Source organism: Esox lucius, chromosome 19 (genome assembly GCF_011004845.1).
Source record: "Esox lucius isolate fEsoLuc1 chromosome 19, fEsoLuc1.pri, whole genome shotgun sequence".
Taxonomy (NCBI): domain Eukaryota; kingdom Metazoa; phylum Chordata; class Actinopteri; order Esociformes; family Esocidae; genus Esox; species Esox lucius.
In genome coordinates, this window is record NC_047587.1 from 12,738,580 (window position 1) to 12,757,162 (window position 18,583).

The 18,583-nt window shown below is 46.9% G+C and overlaps 1 protein-coding gene across 11 annotated transcripts in view; it reads left to right on the plus strand.

Annotated features, from left to right (window-relative positions):
• The window catches only part of LOC105021815 (CUGBP Elav-like family member 2), a 46,378-nt gene that overhangs the window by 18,840 nt on the left and 8,955 nt on the right, over nt 1-18,583 (plus strand). For all 11 annotated transcript variants that reach the window (XM_034288487.1, XM_034288488.1, XM_034288492.1 and 8 more), the window contains exons 3-8: nt 5,855-5,937; nt 10,300-10,348; nt 10,990-11,124; nt 12,964-13,043; nt 17,180-17,341; nt 17,643-17,706. In XM_034288487.1, coding sequence (XP_034144378.1) covers nt 5,855-5,937; nt 10,300-10,348; nt 10,990-11,124; nt 12,964-13,043; nt 17,180-17,341; nt 17,643-17,706 — 573 coding nt within the window. The remainder of the gene's footprint in view (nt 1-5,854; nt 5,938-10,299; nt 10,349-10,989; nt 11,125-12,963; nt 13,044-17,179; nt 17,342-17,642; nt 17,707-18,583) is intronic.

Here is an 18,583-nt window from a genome sequence, read left to right on the forward strand (position 1 = left end):
TTCAGGATAGACTAGAATTTGCCGTTATATTACAATGGATGAACTGCACCGGTGCCAAGCATGGTCTTGTTTTCGATTTACATAGCGTAGTTCACATGGTGTAGTGGTTAGCTATTCAACTGTCTATTTGTTTTCTAAAGAAACAAACCAGCCATGGAGTGTTTCAAGTCATTGTTTTCATTATAGGTATTGTAAAGCTATTAGCTAGCCATCTACAATAATTTATTTTAAATTTAACGTGTTGACTAATCTGTGTGACAGTGCAAGTAAACAGACACCACATCTCTACACACATACAGTATCACGTGCACCCACCCCCACTGTTTAAATAGTGTAGTCACCCGATAAAGCGTGGATTGAATCCAGCCTGGGCAACACCATTCATCCCTTCTAATGGCGGTTCCGGCAGAGCTAGGCTTGCCTGGTTCCTTTTCTTATTTTATATGCTTAGTTTTATTTTGCTTTTTTTGATAGAAAGTCCGGAGAGAGAGTGTTTTGCTGTATGAGCAGTGGCTTCAGACAGATTGAGTGGCGTGCTGCAGCAGTGTGTTTGCCCCTATGGGAGCAGTGTAGGACTGGGGCCCGGCCATGTGCGTTTATTTTCAACATTAAATTGTATGACTTCAGCTGCCAAAAAAACTTGCTTCTGCATTGTTAAATGTAAAGCCAATAATGGTGTACTGAGGAAAATTACTTCACTTTCATCAGTTTCTATTTATTCAAGACGCAAGTCTTCATTTTCCTGCGATTGTGACATGATTGTTTCTAATAATTCATTATTGGAAGCAACAAAATAAACAATTACCGATGTTGACAAAATGGGTTTTGACGAAATTGGGAGACGCATGGAACGAATTGCAGACGTCACCAAACCATTTCTGATTGTTTCTAAAAACGCACAGATGGGCCAACTAGATGAGAGGATGGATACAAACACTGTGACAAGTGAGGCTGTGTGTTTTAAATGGCCAGGCCAGTGTCTCCTGTTCGTTGTGCTGACCGTCCTAGGGTTGAATGTTGAGCATGTTGTGTCACCATGTGCGAGGATGAGGAGAAAGCACTGCCTCGGTCTTCTCTTCCCCATCTTCTCGTTGGTCTCTCTCTTTCCGGCTCTCTCCTTCCTGTCTCCTTGTTGTTCTCTCTCCTTCCGGCTCTGTCCTTCCTGTCTCCTTGTTGGGCTCTCTCCTCCTGGTCTCCTCGTTGTGTCAGCAGTGAGGGCCCATTCACATGTTAATGTTATGTTAATGTATTCTGGGAGATAATCTGGGTTGATCACAGCAGCCTTTTGGCTCTGCCCAGTTGATGTGAGGCAAAATGTATTCTGTGTTGTTTATTCTGGGGGTGGAGGCTCCCCTTCATCTCTCCCCCACGTCCCCCCCCCTACTCCCCCATCATAGGTTATGTATTCACACCCCCTGTTGGGTGACCTAGGGAGTTTCAACAAAAGGGGGGCTTGCTGTGCTCCCCCCCCAGGACCAATTGCATGCCCCCCCACCCTCGTTTGGGCCAGGACCTATTGCCACCCCCCATCTGGGCCGGCCTGATGTTTGTCCACCTAATAACCCCCCCCCTATCACCATCTAATTTTTGTTTGAATTCTCATCTTTTTGAACTCTGGGTTTAAATTCCCATCCCATTCATTTTGTTTCTTATCTGATGCGTATTGACACTCTTAGCGTTTTATGTTGTTCGGGGGGGGGGGGGGGGGTGTGACGGCAGGTTACTGAGACGTCGTGTGATAAGCATCACGCTCCGCCTTCGGCCCTGTGGTTTATTCAGCCTCCTGACAGCAGAGAGGGCACAGTTAATGGGAGAGAGAGGGGAGACCGAGAGGCAAACGGAGAGTAGGATACATGGTTTATTTAGCCTCAGCGGAGGGAGGGGGGGGGGGTGAACACTGAACAACGAGAGGGAACTCAATGGCCTCTGAAACCAGAAAAAAAGAACAGAACAGCTCATTGCACACACATGCGTGCGCGTGCACACGGAGCGCAACCCGGTAGGGAGGGAGATCTCCACTCTACAGTAACATGCGCGCAGGCAGACACACACACACACACACACACACACACAGCTCTGCAGTGTCTCTGACCTACATAGTGTTGTATCAGACTGCTGCATGTTACTGTTGAGTGGAGCTCTCCTCCCTCCTAACCAAGCTCTCGCTCTCCTCCCTCCTAACCAAGCTCTCGCTCTCCTCCCTCCTAACCAAGCTCTCACTCTCCTCCCTCCTAACCAAGCTCTCACTCTCCTCCCTCCTAACCCAGCTCTCACTCTCCTCCCTCCTAACCCAGCTCTCACTCTCCTCCCTCCTAACCAAGCTCTCACTCTCCTCCCTCCTAACCCAGCTCTCACTCTCCTCCCTCCTAACCCAGCTCTCACTCTCCTCCCTCCTAACCCAGCTCTCACTCTCACTTGCTCTCACTTTCTCTCACTCTTATTCTGTTTGTGTGTGAGAGTGAGTGAGATTAGCTATGGCAGTGAGGACTGGTTTGAGTGTTAACTATATCCACAATACATTTTATTCAAGGCTTGGGGTTATGTTTTATGGTTAGGGGGTAGGGAATGTGTTTTTGTTGTTGTTGTTTCAGTACAACGTTTCCGGTCCTCACTTTGAATGTAATTTCACAATTGTTTGTGTCATTTCACAGATTGAATTAGGACCAGATGTCTTCATGAAATCTGCCCTTGTTAGGACCTTTGACCGGTTCCCACAAGGCATGGTTTTTTATGGTTAGGTGTAAAATCAAACATTGAGTTTGGCATATTGTTAGAACTATGGTTACTTTGGTTTAGGCGTTATGTTAGTTTAGGGTTGAGGTCAGGCATTAGTGTTATAGGATTGGGTTAGGAAGGTGTGTGTGTGTGTGTGTGTGTGTGTGTGTGTGTGTGTGTGTGTGTGTGTGTGTGGGTGTGTGGGTGTGTGGGTGTGTGGGTGTGTGGGTGTGTGGGTGTGTGGGTGTGTGGGTGTGTGGGTGTGTGGGTGTGTGGGTGTGTGGGTGTGTGGGTGTGTGTGTGTGTGTGTGTGGGTGGGTGGGTGGGTGGGTGGGTGGGTGGGTGGGTGGGGTTGGGGGGGGGGGGTGTTGGTTGGTTAGGTCTTACTGAACGAATGGAGACCAAATGTCCCAATGAGTATAGTAAAACCAGAAAAAATTGACCTAATTGGGACCTTTTGCCGGTCCCCGTGAGGCAAAAGTCAATTTCCGGCTCAGGGTTTAGGTTTAGGGTCAAACTTACAATTGATTTTATAGTTAGAATTGGGGTTTCTTTAAGGTCCGGGCGTTGTTGGTTAAGGTTAGGCATTACATCTAGGTAAAGTTTAGGCATAAATGTTACTTTATTGAGGTTAGGTTTAGGGTTATATTAGGGTTAGGTTAAGGTTAGGGTAAGGTTTAGGTTTAGGGTTAAGTTTAGGGCAAGGGAGCATGCAATTTCTATTTTCTGGTCCCCATGAGGGTAGCTGTACAAACGTGTGTGTGTGTGTGTGTGTGTGTGTGTGTGTGTGACAGAGAAACTAACAGGCTGCAACACCACTGGTGGTCTGCTGGGGCGGAAGGATGAGCGGATTCTTTTTCCTTCAACCCTCCCCCGTTCAGTCTCTTTGCTTGTGCTCTCTCTGCCCCTATTATGTTCAATTTCACTTTCAGTTGCTTTATTGGCAGTGAAACCATTGCGTAAGTATTGCCAAAGCATCAATGTATGCAATATACATTGGTCTAAAATAAACCAATATATTTTTAAGATAATAACAAATACTAACAAAAATCTGGCATAGTAGAAATAAGAATAATCACTGTTAATACAACACAAATACATGTGGTTTGAATATTCAGGAAAGATAACAAGAAATAATAACAAACTGTCGTCATTTCAGCAATCCACAACAACTATAACTTACAATTCCAATCTACCTAATAAAACTAATATAATCAGAGGTGATTTCTAATGGATACTGGTGTAGTGAGTGTCCCTCAGGCCATGGCAGGAAAATGCATATTTGGCTGCTTTGCCCATTAGTACTTTTTGTAATGATAAAAAATTTGCTAAACATTTAGGTGAGTCAGTTTTTCAAATATGGTCTTGGGGAAGGATATTTTTCACAGTTAAGCAAAAAGTGCATCTCTGTCTCAGTCTCCCCTGCCATGCACTGACCACATTGACCATCCTGATTGGGGGGGGGCCATGTTTGTTTATTTTCATTTTTTTTTTTTTATGTTTGCTGGTTTCTATTGCCAAGTGGTGGTCACTCAGCCTGTACTTGGTGAGGATCTGTTTCAATTCTCTTTGTTTTTGTTTTTACAGTGTTATAGATTGGTTTGTGATCGTGTTTATATTTTCTTTCTTTTGAACAAGTGCTGGTATCAGTTTGGATAGGTCCAGAACCAGCTGATTCTGGTGTCAGTTTGGATAGGTCCAGAACCAGCTGATTCTGGTGTCAGTTTGGATAGGTCCAGAACCAGCTGATTCTGGTGTCAGGTCTTTGGTTTGAAGTGCTTTGAATAGGAGACTTAAATTTGGGCTTGGTTTTAGGTGTGTCCAGAATTTGTATGCTCTTTTTTTATTTTTTTTTATTTTTATCTTCAATAGCAATGAGAAGCGGCCTCGTTCTGCCCTACATGCGTTAGTCAGGGTTTTCATTTGGACTATTAAGATGTTTTGACCTAATTCTGCATGTAGGGCTTCAACTGGATGTTTGTCCCAGTTTTATTGAGTGGTCCAGTCTGTTGAGTGGTCCCCAAACCTCGCTTCCTTAAGTGGCTATTGGTAGAATTACACTATCAAATATTTTGGTCCAAATTCCATTGGAGATTTTGATTTTAAATAATTTCTGTTTCATTGCATACAGTGCTCTACAGGCCTTTTCCTTGAGTGCATTCATTGCCCTATTAAAGCTTCCTGATGCAGATATGGTCAGACCAAGGTAATGACAGTTTTGAATCATTACGAGAATCCTAAAGCAAACAATACACATTGCTATTCGCATAGCACAACATGCTGCGTTTTCACAGCACGCAACGCATCAACCCGCAAACCCCGCCCTAATTCCTGAAGTACGGGGCTTGGCACCAAGTGGGGGTACTTGGCCGACCGTGTCAGTGGAAACGGAAACATTTCTGGACTTTAGGCAGTGTTTGGCACCAGTATTAACTAGGCATTAGTGAAAATTCATCTGACAAACATTGTGGGAAACTGTACTAGTGTGTATTCGTTACTCACTGAACTGACCGTTAAGTCTAGTCTTATTAATATTTAAGCTTTCTCTCTCATGTGTGTGCGTGCGTCCGCGCACGTGTCAACTACAGCCTTCAACTTCAGCCCTTCTCCTTATTGTTCCCACAGTGTCTCCCTCCCTGTCATCTGGGAGCCTGGCCTGTGTAACAGCTGGTTGTGTGCGCGCACACTGTAAGAAGGAATATTTCATTTCCCGGTTAATTGCCTCGGTTCTCCATTCTCCTAATTCTTCCATGGAGGGACAGTTAGGATATCAGGGCACATCCAGTAGGTTGGTAGATTGAATCCTCGAGCCAGCAAGGAAGCGTCATTCCGTACCTGCTCCATAGGTAATTTGTCATGCCGAATGGATTCTCAGTCAACCCCATTCCTCTGGTGTACTGACCAGTGTGCACATCAAATGGGCAATCAGATGATGGTAGTAATATCGGCCACCTGGTCTGCACCTGTCCCACCCATGGGTGGTCTCTGGAGCCGAACTGAGTGGTTGTGGGTGGAGGTGGTTCCATACCTTCTGTCCAAACGCTGCTTGCCCTCCTCCATCATGTTCCAGTTCTGTCGTTAAGCTCCATCACGTTCCAGTTCTGTCATTAAGTCTGTCTGTCCTCTTTCTCTCCCTCAGGATGCTGTTTTGTAACATTTTATACCAGAAAAGCTGCCCTGGAGGCCCAGAATGCATTGCACAACATAAAGACATTAACTGGGGTGAGTAAGCAGTAGCGTGTGTTTGTGTGTGTGTTAGGGCTGGGTAATAGTTTTTGTAGTGCAATATATCAAATGTCTATAGCGTACTAATTTATTATTTTCTTGTACTTTCTTTGCTTGGGTCACTTTCAAAATGGCGGTGTGTCTCATCTGCGAGCTAATTCCCTAGTACTGCTCTCCTCAGACACGGCATGAGGGCATTTAAAAAAAATCTATCAATCACAATCCTTAAAAAAAGCCCTTGTCTACACCACCCAGGAAGTAGCCTAAAGCAGTGTTTCTTAATCCTGGTCCTGGGGACCCAAAGTTTTTATTTTTGCATGCACCTCAAATTAACCACTAGAACCGCCAAATGCCTATGCCAATTGGCGTTTGAGTTTGTAATTAATATAACACTGGCATTTTGAAAGCTACACCTTCCTTCTTCCATTACTTTTCCTAAATAGGCGTATATTACATTGTTCCGTGTTCGGAAACTGACGAACAGAAAAATATTTACCTGTTTTCTTTTCCCCTGTTTTCCGACTTAATCTGCCAAACAGCCCACGCTACTTAGCGTTGGTATCCAAATGGTACGCAGGCGCTAATCACCCCTCACTGAATGCATAACAACAATGGATGAATGCGCGACACTCCCAGATGAATGAACTTAATTAGGCTATTATTGAAACATAATACAAATGATATAGGTTACTTTTTTTCAATAGGAGATTCAGCTAAAGAAATTAAATAAAAATACATTCTTGTATTTTTCGGATTAACTTTTTAAAAAACAAATTCTGTTTTTCATTATATTTACTAGACTTCTATATAGTTGATGACGACCCAGTAGATGAACTGATGCTCTGGCTGGATGGAGATGCTGCGGAGGAGAACGGCCATGCCAGTAGGGACGATTCGTATGCTAATGACCCCAAATGGCGTTCGGCTCTGGCAGTTATAGGGGGTAAAAAAGGCCTGGCGGTTCTATTGTTAAAGACTTGATGATAGATTATGTCCATCGAGTGTGTATGGGGTAGGGCAACATTTGAATCAGGTGTGTGAGTGCCAGGGCAAAAACAAAAACCTGCACCCCTTTGGGTCCCAAGGACCAGGATTACGAAAGTGTCAGTCAAACTGAAAGTGAAAGAAAGCTGAAATAATCTCCAGAAATATATTAAGTTGAGATCACATGATGAACTAACCACTGTCCTGTGGTTAACTGTTATGAGAGGTTTTCTGGGAAAAGTTCTGGCCCAATGAACCTTCCAGCCCCCGAGACCCAATCACAATGGGAGGAGGGTGTGAACAGTAGTGGAGGATCTGGTGCCTCTGGCCTTAACCTTCCCAATCCACCGTTAACAGAAAAACAGCTCTAGATAACAGGTGTAGTGACTTGCTATATTGACTAGAATAAACTGGGAGGTTCAAATCCTCAATGCTGGTTGGCTGAACTCTGTTATATGTGACCAACCATTAATCGTCCAAAAATGTAGATATTACATGTGGGTGTGCATGTCTGCGATGGATGTCATCTAATGATGTGAGCCACAGCGCGCGCATGTGCACCACACAGCCTGTGCCAGCCTTACCACAACAATGACCTCGTTCCTGGCACTCTCCTTTGAAGGCAGAAACCGCATAGCTGAGCTGTGTCCAGACCCACACACAGACTGCCAGGTCTCTCTCACACACACACACACACACACACACACACACACACACACACACACACACACACAAAGTGGAACAAATTATTCATCATGCTTGTCCTCATGAATCATAGATGCACATCTACATTTATATTTTGAAAAGAAAGTCGGGGGAGGGGAATATTGCTTCTATATTTGTGGAACCCGAGATGGAGGGGGATGAACATGAAGAGATGTAGAGAGAGAGGATGGAGAGGAGGAGGGAGAGGGGAGGTGTGTGGGAGGGCGAGGGGATGATTGGGGTGTTGAGGGGGAGAGAGGAGAGGGCAGGATTGGGATGATGAGCGAGGAACAGGAGAGGTGAGAGGAGGATTGAGGTGGTAAGAACTAGTTGCGTGGGGGTGGTAAGAACTATTTTTACTGTAACCTGATTTTTAATAGATATTAAAGCTCGGCCATCTGGAACAAGTGCAATTGGTTGTTGATGCTCAGTAAATCTGAGACCCTGAAAACCCCATACAATACTCTGCTTCCAATCAATTAAATCGTTTAAACCACAGGGCTCTTGAGGTAAAGAAAATAAATACATTTTATTGGACTAAAAGCATGTCAGCAACCAGGAGAATGACTGAGTGATAAAGAACTTGAACCTGTGTGATAAGCAACCAAAGACTATTAATTATACAATTCGGGAACTAAATGGTTCTATCCACTTTTTTAAAAACCAGGGTGACTGAGTTTAAATGCATTTCACCCAAACTCTGGAACCAATGGAAATGTGCTAAGTGAACTGATATTTCATTACACATACCGACCAACCATAACCTCCGATGTGAATATCACGATCTCTAACGCTGTAGGTCTGTGAAAGCATTTTTAAATGAAGTTGCATATATTTTTTTGGACAGCTGCTCTCTAACTCTACCACACCTTTTCATGCTCCTCTTGGCAATGACTGCGGTTCGATGGCATGTCAGTGAAAAACGCCCGCTTCCCTGTCGCTTACCAGCCCTGGGTTCAAATACTACTCGCTGCTTTCGAATTCTTGCCAGGGAACCAATCGAAAGACAAAGAACATTCCAGATCCCACCCATGGCCAACCGTGTGCTGCGCCGAACAGGCCGACGGAAACCTGATTTGAAATGTTTCCAAACTAGTGTTGAATCTCGGTAGGTCTGCCCGTTGCACAGTCTCCCATCTTTCCCTTGGCGAGTGGCTCTGGTCCCCATACCGAGAGGACATCTGTCTCTTGGGTCCCTTCTCTCTGAACAACTCCCCTAACGGCACAACTGCCTCCACGGTTTCTGGTTTTATTGCGAGCACTTGAGTGGCTGAGGAGGATTTGATATGATGACGTTGAAAGCCATTGAGCCTGAAGCTGGGCCATTCTGCTGGTGTTTGTCTTCCCGTCCTCTTCCCTCCCTTGGTTGAATTACAGAGGTTGTCTGCGTTAGTTGGGGATCTGGACATTTTCACGCAACAAATTAACTTTAAAACGTGCCACTTTGCTCAGATTTCTGTTGTCATTACATAACATTGCCACTTGGCTCCACATCATTCTATTCCAATTTCCAACATGGTCACGGTCAACAAAAGGTTGTCTCTTCAGACCTACTTCTCCTGTGGCATATTTAGGGGTGTTTTGGCTGAGCCGGGGGGGGGGGGGGGAGAATGGGTTGCCGGTGGAACCTTTTCATTTGTAGGCCGATTGGATTTTCCTGTCAGCTTGTTCAAACTCAGGATGCAGCTCCGACGCCAACCCTCGTTTTATGTGTTTAGAACGCTAGTGGAAATGGATGGTGTCAGATGACGTTCCATTAACGAGTGAAAAACGATCACTGACGGGAACGTTAACGTTGTGTCCATCCCGAATGGGACTCCATTTCCTGTGTAGTGCTGGTTTTGGGCAGGAGCACAGGTAGAGGGCACTTCACAGGGGACAGGGGGGCCATTTGGGCCGGGGCCGTTGAGGATCGGGACGATGGCCAGCAACGCTGGTGAAATGGATCCCAAAAGGGTGGCTGACAGAATCAATAACTGCAATCAAATGGCCGCTGCTCGCACCCAAACCCCAGGAAAAGAAAAGATGAACTGGAGATGAGGGTCAGCGCCATGCTGTCTGATCCAGTAGACCTGTTTCGCTCTGCAGGTCGACGTAGATACGGTTTAGGAGGGGAACCAGTCACTGAGTAAAGGGAGAGGAAGCAGCGTTCTGTCTTGGTTTTCCTTTCCTTCATCTTCGCTGATTGGTGAAGGGGAAGCTGGACAGGTGAAGACGATATGGCAGAGTCGTTCTCTTTGATATGACTGCTGTTGCCTGGTCAAGTCTTTTGGACCGGTGAAACAGAGCAGTGCTGGCAGACAACAACAAAATGTTTATTGAATCCGGAAAGCCAGTGACCGGAACAAAGGCCCAAGCACCTGGTCTGTTCATCGTCGTGGTAACTAACAGGCGCTTAACATGCGTGTAACTGTGGCGAACGCGCAATGTTGAAACACCCACATAGTCTTGTTACAATGTTGTTGTTTTTTTCATGAAATCATCAACTTGTATAATCATTTATTTAATGAAGACCATAACCTCCATTTAGCATCTTCCATTTCCCCTGAGCCTCCTCGGGCCCTTGTAATGCTCGGTCTGTGAGGTCAATAGGAAACCCGTTTGAATATATTTACTGTCATTCTCCCTCGGATGTTGAAATATGTTCTTCCTCTCCTTTTTTCCTTCCAGATGCATCATCCCATCCAGATGAAACCCGCTGATAGTGAGAAAACAAACGGTGAGTGACACGCCCGCGGATCCGCCCTGACACGGCCTGAAGTGTGTGGAAACAAAATCATGGCGGCTGGCTTCCTTCCAAATGCCACGCGGTTCCCTGGCCCTCTTTTTTCAAAAATGGGGCATTTTGTGCTTCTGAGGATAGAGATGTAGTAGACCGGGCCGGAGACGACCGCTGAGCCCTCTAGAACACATCTAGCTGGTGCCCTAAATGCACAGGAATGCAGTGTTTCTGAGGTGTACAGGGTTAGCTGGATACAATGAGTGGTCAAGCTTTTGGCAGATACTGGAGGCAGATACTGGAGGCAGATACTGGAGGCATATGGGGGGGGGAAGGGAGTGATAAAGCAGTCATCCGTCCAGACTGGGAGATGTTGTGGAGGAGGGAGAGATCAGGGGGTAAGATGGAGAGATTTGGAGAACGAGAAGGGATGAACTGATGCAGTGGTTGAGATAGTGACACACTGATGAAGGGAGCAAGGAGAGATTGGGCTGGCAGAAAGAGAGGGTGGAGGGTTATGCAGCCAGCCACCCTGTTATCGCTTCTTCCATTACATTATCGCCGTTCTGCTGTCACTCATTCCCTCTTGCTTTCTTTTTTTTATCTTCCTCTTTTTATCTCTCTCTGTCTCCCCATTTCAGCGGTTGAAGACAGAAAGCTCTTTGTCGGCATGGTGACGAAGAAATACGGCGAGAACGAGGTCCGGATGATGTTCTCTGCTTTTGGACAGATAGAGGAATGCCGAATTCTCCGAGGCCCGGACGGTCTGAGCAGAGGTGGGTTGTGGTGAATTGTCTCTCCTCTGCCCTCTTCACCAAATGGTTGGTAAGAAAGGTTGGGGGTTAAACTCCTGGAAGGATCCATCTACACAAAGCAAATAATTACGTAATATGTATTTAACGTTGTCTTTGATAGAAAGCACCCCAGACGCTGGTATGTATGTGGAAGGGTTGGTTACATATGTTCAGCGTTGGGCCAGTAAAGGGGAGGTTGCTGGTTCAAATCCCTGTCGTTTCCCTCAGTCCCCCCTGTTAAACCTCAGTGTTCCCAGTCTGTTGCTGTAAATGTAGAAAAACACCCAAAAAACTAAGTATAGGTAGTTGATAGGAGTTCTGGTGGTGGTTTTTTCGTGATACCTACTCAGAACCTGGGAGGCGCTACGGAATATGAGCTAGTCTATGTACAGCCTATGTAAATTAAGACCACTGCACCCTTTTCTTTCCTTTCCAAAATAGTCGTAAAGGAAGGTTGTGAGTGAGGAACAGAAGGGTTAAAATTAAGAGACCACTGCAAATTGAGCGCTTCGGTTCCTCACTCAAAACTTTCCCTTTCAACTTTTTTGGAGAAGAAATGTCCTGTGGTCTCCAATTTTTTTCAGAGCTGTAGATATTGACTCTAGAATGCACCGCTAATGCCCCTCCCCCCCTCTATCTGGACTAGGAACCACTCAACTACAAGGTGTCTTTATTTCCTGTTTTAATATTGTTCCCCATGCCCAGCCTCTGTATTTAAAACCCTTATTAACACACGTCTAGCCTTCTGTCTCTCTCTTTCTGTCTTTGTCTCTCTCTTTCTGTCTTTGTCTCTCTCTTTCTGTCTTTGTCTCTCTCTTTCTGTCTTTGTCTCTCTCTTTCTGTCTTTGTCTCTCTCTCTCTGTCTTTGTCTCTCTCTTTCTGTCTTTGTCTCTCTCTTTCTGTCTTTGTCTCTCTCTTTCTGTCTTTGTCTCTCTCTCTCTCTTTCTGTCTTCATTTCTGCCCCTCTGTGCATCATGTGACTTGAACACCAACCTCCTACATCTCAGAGCTGACGGGTGGGCCCCCGCCACTCACCACCACACGTTGCCGTGGCAACCCCTGACTGCTGGTGTTCTAGACCGTGCTCAGCTGGCAGGCAGGACGCACACGCGCACGCACACAAACACACACGATCAGCCCTGCACCGCCTCCACCATGCTCCACAAAGGATGGGATTATTCCACTGCTTCACCTCTGCCTGCTTTAACTTGTGTCTGGCTGTGCCGCATAAGACTCTGTGAAAACAGCGTCCAGCCTCTTGCATTCTTAGCAGAAAAATCGTATCACAGCACGACACCCACGTTACAACGGCCAGTACACCCTGTCGCAATGGGAGCTGTTTACTCTATCAACTGTAGTTTGGAGTGTTGTTGTTGTGGTGGTGGTGGTGGGGGTGTGCGCGCGTGGGGGGTTGTTTGTTCATTTAGTTCAGTACACATCCATCCTTGGCTTCTCCTGACTGATATATCGTTAGCGTCACCTCACCGTCGTATCACTCATGACATACAGGGTGCCTGTATGTGTAACAGTCATGTCACCGTCGTGTAACAGTCATGTCACCGTCGTGTAACAGTCATGTCACCGTCGTGTCACTGTACTGATGGGTGTTTCTGTGTCAACCAATGAGAGCGGCTGTTCTTCTGTGTGCTTGGGAGTGCTGGTCGCTCTCTTACTGTTTTGTAATGTGTTTTGGGGGAGGGGGGGGTTTCCATAACGATTTGTCCAAAAACCTTTTGTCTTGTTTTGTTTCTTCTTTGTCCCTCCCTCCCTCTCGTCCCTCCCTCCTCCTTCTCCCTCTTCCTCTTGTTCCCTCCCTTACAGGCTGTGCGTTTATCACATTTTCTACCAGGGCTCAGGCCGCGAATGCAATCAAAACCATGCATCACTCTCAGACTATGGAGGTACTGTACCCCTTAGCACCTACCTCCCCCAATCCCCCCACACACACACACACACACACACCCCAACCGCCCACCCCCTGCTCTCACTATGAAACATGCTGCCCCCTTGTGGGTAAAATGAGACTGTCGAATACAAACTCACTAGGAAAAGGGACAATGGTTCATCGTAAATTCTGCATCCCAAATTTCACTCCACTTCCTGTACAGTGCAACAGTTATTTACTATATTGGGGGATACCGGTGCAGGGACTCAGACATCAGAGCATGAGTCATGTTCCAAAGCCAAAGCTATTATACTTAAATGTAATAATAAATATTGATAATGCTTTTCGGAGGACAAAGCGGTTATCACAGGAACCCTCTCACTTAGCCAGCTGAGGAGAGTTACCAGCGGGACATGCAAAGATATCAATAGACAAGTGTGTCTGTATTTACGAATAAGCCCAGAAAATTCAATAATGTCCATTTACTCGACGTGACAGTCGTCAAGCTGCGACGCCCTGAAACCTCTGGCGTAAACATACAAAGCATTTAGCCATGTTCACATGGCGGAATATGGACCCCACCTTATTGGCTGGGATTTGAATGGAAATGAAGGCTAGGGCATTAGGGTAACTGACAACCACTAGGTTTCTGTTGAATGGCCTCAGGAACTGGAGCAGGAGTAATGTGACAGCTAACCAGTCCCAGGCTCCCTAGCGAAGCTACCAACCCGTCTCTTAATTAGGGACGACTGAAAATATCTAGCTCCGCTCCTGGGCTCTGAGATGAAAACTAAGTGCCAGTAATGACAGTAAACGTTCAGGGTTGCACTTTGAAAATGTTGGTAGTTTTCCCCACAACACCCAGGTTTTTCCATACCTCCCTGGTGGTGGACTCTGTTTTTCTGCCTCACCAGTCTGTCGGCACAAAATATCCAGAGTTTACCAATGTTTTCTGCATGTGTGAATCACTTCTTCATTAACTTTTTTTTTTCTCAGGGAGGGAGCAGGCTTTTTATAGTTCAGTCGATGCCGATTTAGGGTCAACAGCTTTACGTAATGATCACAAATGGTCACAATATTCCAGATAGACTTGGAACCAAATGCAATGGCATAGTAGTTGGCTACATAGTAGTTGGCTACATAGTAGTTGGCTACATAGTAGTTGGCTACATAGTAGTTGGCTACATAGTAGTTGGCTACATAGTAGTTGAGTTTAAAGACCACCCCGCTCCAATGTCAGGAATGATATGTGCTATGCAAAATATGGGGTTTCAGTATGCAGCAATATCATTTATAGCCACCTCGCAATCTACTTCCAAAATGGTCTGAATTATATTGCAGAAGAAACCAAATAAATGTCTGGCTTTAGATCTTCCTGGGTTAGTGTTGTTTGGAAGTGGCCCGTGTTTTGAACGAAGTTGGCACAGTGGGCACGTCTTAGAACAGATGGCGTTAACAAACTGTAGCTCTGCCTGCCCTGTCTGTTGGGCCTGGAGGCGTGATGTGATGTGCTGAGGCTTAGGGAACCTGCAGGTGTTCTAGTCTGGCAAAAAAAATGAATTAATGAATGTTGGGTCTGTAGCCCCCGATGCAATTGGAGGGACTGCTAATGTCAGGTCATTGTCCCTGTCAAGCCTGGTCCCCCCTTTTTGGATCTGCCCCGGTCAGAACACTGATGCCCTTGGCATGTCTGTCTGCTCTGTACAGTGTGGTGTCCCTCTGGCTGGTAATGTCTGTCTGCTCTGTACAGTGCGGTGTCTGTCTGCTCTGTACAGTGCGGTGTCTGTCTGCTCTGTACAGTGCGGTGTCTGTCTGCTCTGTACAGTGCGGTGTCTGTCTGCTCTGTACAGTGCGGTGTCTGTCTGCTCTGTACAGTGCGGTGTCTGTCTGCTCTGTACAGTGCGGTGTCTGTCTGCTCTGTGCGTGTCCCTCCCTCAGACTCCTCATGCCTGTGTGTCCATGTCCCTCCCTCAGACTCCTCATGCCTGTGTGTCCATGTCCCTCCCTCAGACTCCTCATGCCTGTGTGTCCATGTCCCTCCCTCAGACTCCTCATGCCTGTGTGTCCATGTCCCTCCCTCAGACTCCTCATGCCTGTGTGTCCATGTCCCTCCCTCAGACTCCTCATGCCTGTGTGTCCATGTCCCTCCCTAATCCCGGTCCTGGTTTTTAATCCACATCCGTTTAGTGATACAGTGTAACTCTCCTGGCTGGTTATGACTGTGGAATGCAGCCCGGCTTAATCTTGCATGTCAGTGTTCAAGTTATTTTCCCGTTTTGAATGCAGCACTTTGACACGTTGTGTGAAGAAACACATTTCCCAGGTGGCCACAGGATCATTGTCCCCTCCCGCCCACAATGGGTAGAACTACAACCCTGTTTCAAGGAATGGGGGCACTGTGTGAAATCTAAGTAAAAACAGAATGCAGTGATGTACACATTTTAAATATTGGATGGCTGTGATCTTTAGGCCCTCAGGGAGCACTGCACTAAAAACAGACAATTCTATAGTGTAAATCACTGCTTGGGCTCAGGAACACTTGTGAAAAGCATTGTCTGTGAATGTGTGTATGTCGCTGCCTCCACAAATGCAAGTGAAAACTCCACCATGCTAAGAAAGAACCAGATATAAACAAGATCCAGAAACATTGCCGCTTTCTCTCGGCCTGAGCTCATTTAGGATGGACTGAGGCGAAGTGGAAAACTGTCCTGTGGTCTGATTAATCAAAAAAAAAAAAAAAAATACGACCAAGGCGACCCCCAAACGGTTGAGTAGCTGAAATCCTGTATCAAGCAAGAATCAGTTCAATGCTTTCCGAGTATTGTTAAAAGAAGAGGTGATGCAACACTGATAAATAGGCCCTGTCCCAACTTTTTTGAAACATGTTGCTGGCATCAAATTTAAAATGGGCATGTAAAAACAATACAACTTTTCAGTGTTAACATTTGATATATTGTCTTTTCAATTCAGTTAAATTCAGTTAAATTATTTTAAATTTAATATAGGGATAAATGATTTGCAAATTAATGCATTCTGTTTTTATTTGCATTCCACGCAGCGTCCCAACATTTTTGGAAAAGGGGTTGTAAACAATAGTGACAGTGCATTCATAGTGAGAACTGAAAGTCCTCAAACATCGTGACCAGTATTATAAAGGAAAATGTGTCCTCACCTCTAGAAAGGCTATTTTTAGGATTTAGGATTAGAATTGGGTTTAGGTTTGTGATTGGGGGTTGAATTTAGGCTTAAAGTTAGGGATGAGATTTTGAGGTTCAGGTGAGGGTGAAGAATTACAGAAATCCATTGTTTCTCCAAAAGGTCCTCACTGTTAATGGACTGTGCTGCTCGCGCGCGTCTGTCGGTCTGTGCTGCTCGCGCGCGTCTGTCGGTCTGTGCTGCTCGCGCGCGTCTGTCGGTCTGTGCTGCTCGCGCGCGTCTGTCGGTCTGTGCTGCTCGCGCGCGTCTGTCGGTCTGTGCTGCTCGCGCGCGTCTGTCTGTCGGTCTGTGCTGCTCGCGCGCGTCTGTCTGTCGGTCTGTGCTGCTCGCGCGCGTCTGTCTGTCGGTCTGTGCTGCTCGCGCGCGTCTGTCTGTCGGTCTGTGCTGCTCGCGCGCGTCTGTCTGTCGGTCTGTGCTGCTCGCGCGCGTCTGTCTGTCGGTCTGTCTGTGCTGCTCGCGCATGCCTGTCTGTCTGTCTGTCTGTGCTGCTCGCGCACGCCTGTCTGTCTGTCTGTCTGTGCTGCTCGCGCACGCCTGTCTGTCTGTCTGTCTGTGCTGCTCGCGCACGCCTGTCTGTCTGTCTGTCTGTGCTGCTCGCGCACGCCTGTCTGTCTGTCTGTCTGTGCTGCTCGCGCGCGCCTGTCTGTCTGTCGGTCTGTGCTGCTCGCGCGCGCCTGTCTGTCGGTCTGTGCTGCTCGCGCGCGCCTGTCGGTCTGTGCTGCTCGCGCGCGCCTGTCTGTCTGTGCTGCTCGCGCGCGCCTGTCTGTCTGTGCTGCTCGCGCACGCCTGTCTGTCTGTCTGTGCTGCTCGCTCGCTCGCTCGCGCCTGTCTGTCTGTGCTGCTCGCGCTCGCCTGTCTGTCTGTCTGTGCTGCTCGCGCGCACCTGCGCGTCTGTCTGTCTGTGTGTGCCCTTCTAACCCTGCCCTTCTCCCTCAGGGCTGCTCCTCCCCTATGGTATGTAAGTTTGCGGACACTCAGAGGGACAAGGAGCAGCGGCGTCTGCAGCAACAACTGGCCCAACAGATGCAGCAACTCAACAGCGCCTCTACCTGGGGAAACCTGGCAGGGCTGGGAGGCCTCACACCGCAGTACCTAGCCGTAAGCACAGTGTAGCACACTACGAAATCATAGTAATATACGTAGTACACTATAGTACACCTTAATATACGTAGTACACTATAGTACACCTTAATATTCTTAGTACACTATAGTACACCTTGATATACGTAGTACACTATAGTACACCTTGATATACGTAGTACACCTTAGAACACTATAGTGCATCTTAATACACTATAGTAAACCTTAATATACCTAGTACACAATTTGGGGGGTTAGAGACTCGAGGTGGACTTGAGACATGTCAATTTCCGTTCTAGAATTCTCTTTTCTTCTACAGTTGCTCCAACAGGCGACATCTACTGGTAACCAGGGTGCTTTTGGTGGCATGCAAAGGCTAGGAGGTGAGTCACGCTACTCCTGTTCCCATCCCCCACCACTCAAACCCACTACCATAAACAATCCGACAACTGTTCGTGTAAACAACTTTGACTCCCGCTGCTTCACTCCCACATAATCTCACAACCACTAAAATCACATTAGCGTTGAGTCAGATGATGCTTGGGAACATTAGGCGAAGATGCTATTCCTGGAGACCAATGGTTTGCTGAGGACAAATGTGATGGGGTGAATGTCAGCAACCTGTGGAGTACCTCGAGGCAGTGAGCTAGTGGAGTACCTCGAGGCAGTGAGCTAGTGGAGTACCTCGAGGCAGTGAGCTAGTGGAGTACCTCGAGGCAGTGAGCTAGTGGAGTACCTCGAGGCAGTGAGCTAGTGGAGTACCTCGAGGCAGTGAGCTAGTGGAGTACCTCGAGGCAGTGAGCTAGTGGAGTACCTCGAGGCAGTGAGCTAGTGGAGTACCTCGAGGCAGTGAGCTAGTGGAGTACCTCGAGGCAGTGAGCTAGTGGAGTACCTCGAGGCAGTGAGCTAGTGGAGTACCTCGAGGCAGTGAGCTAGTGGAGTACCTTGAGGCAGTGAGCTAGTGGAGTACCTCGAGGCAGTGAGCTAGGGCTGCTTCATTTCATGTATCAATGATGTGAAGTCTGCTTGTTCACAACGTCTTGGTACGCAGGTCCTTCTGCTCCTCTGGCCTTCCTTAAGGGCAGCTGATGCAGCTCAATTTCCAGCTGGCGCTCGTGGTTGTCATGGCCAATAGGGATAATTTTGAAATCTACATACCTGGATCTGGGATGGGATTTTTTCACCAAATGTTTTGACCTAAAGCCGTCATTTGAAAATCATGCAGATCCGTTATAAAAACACGAGGGATGCTGCCGTCAG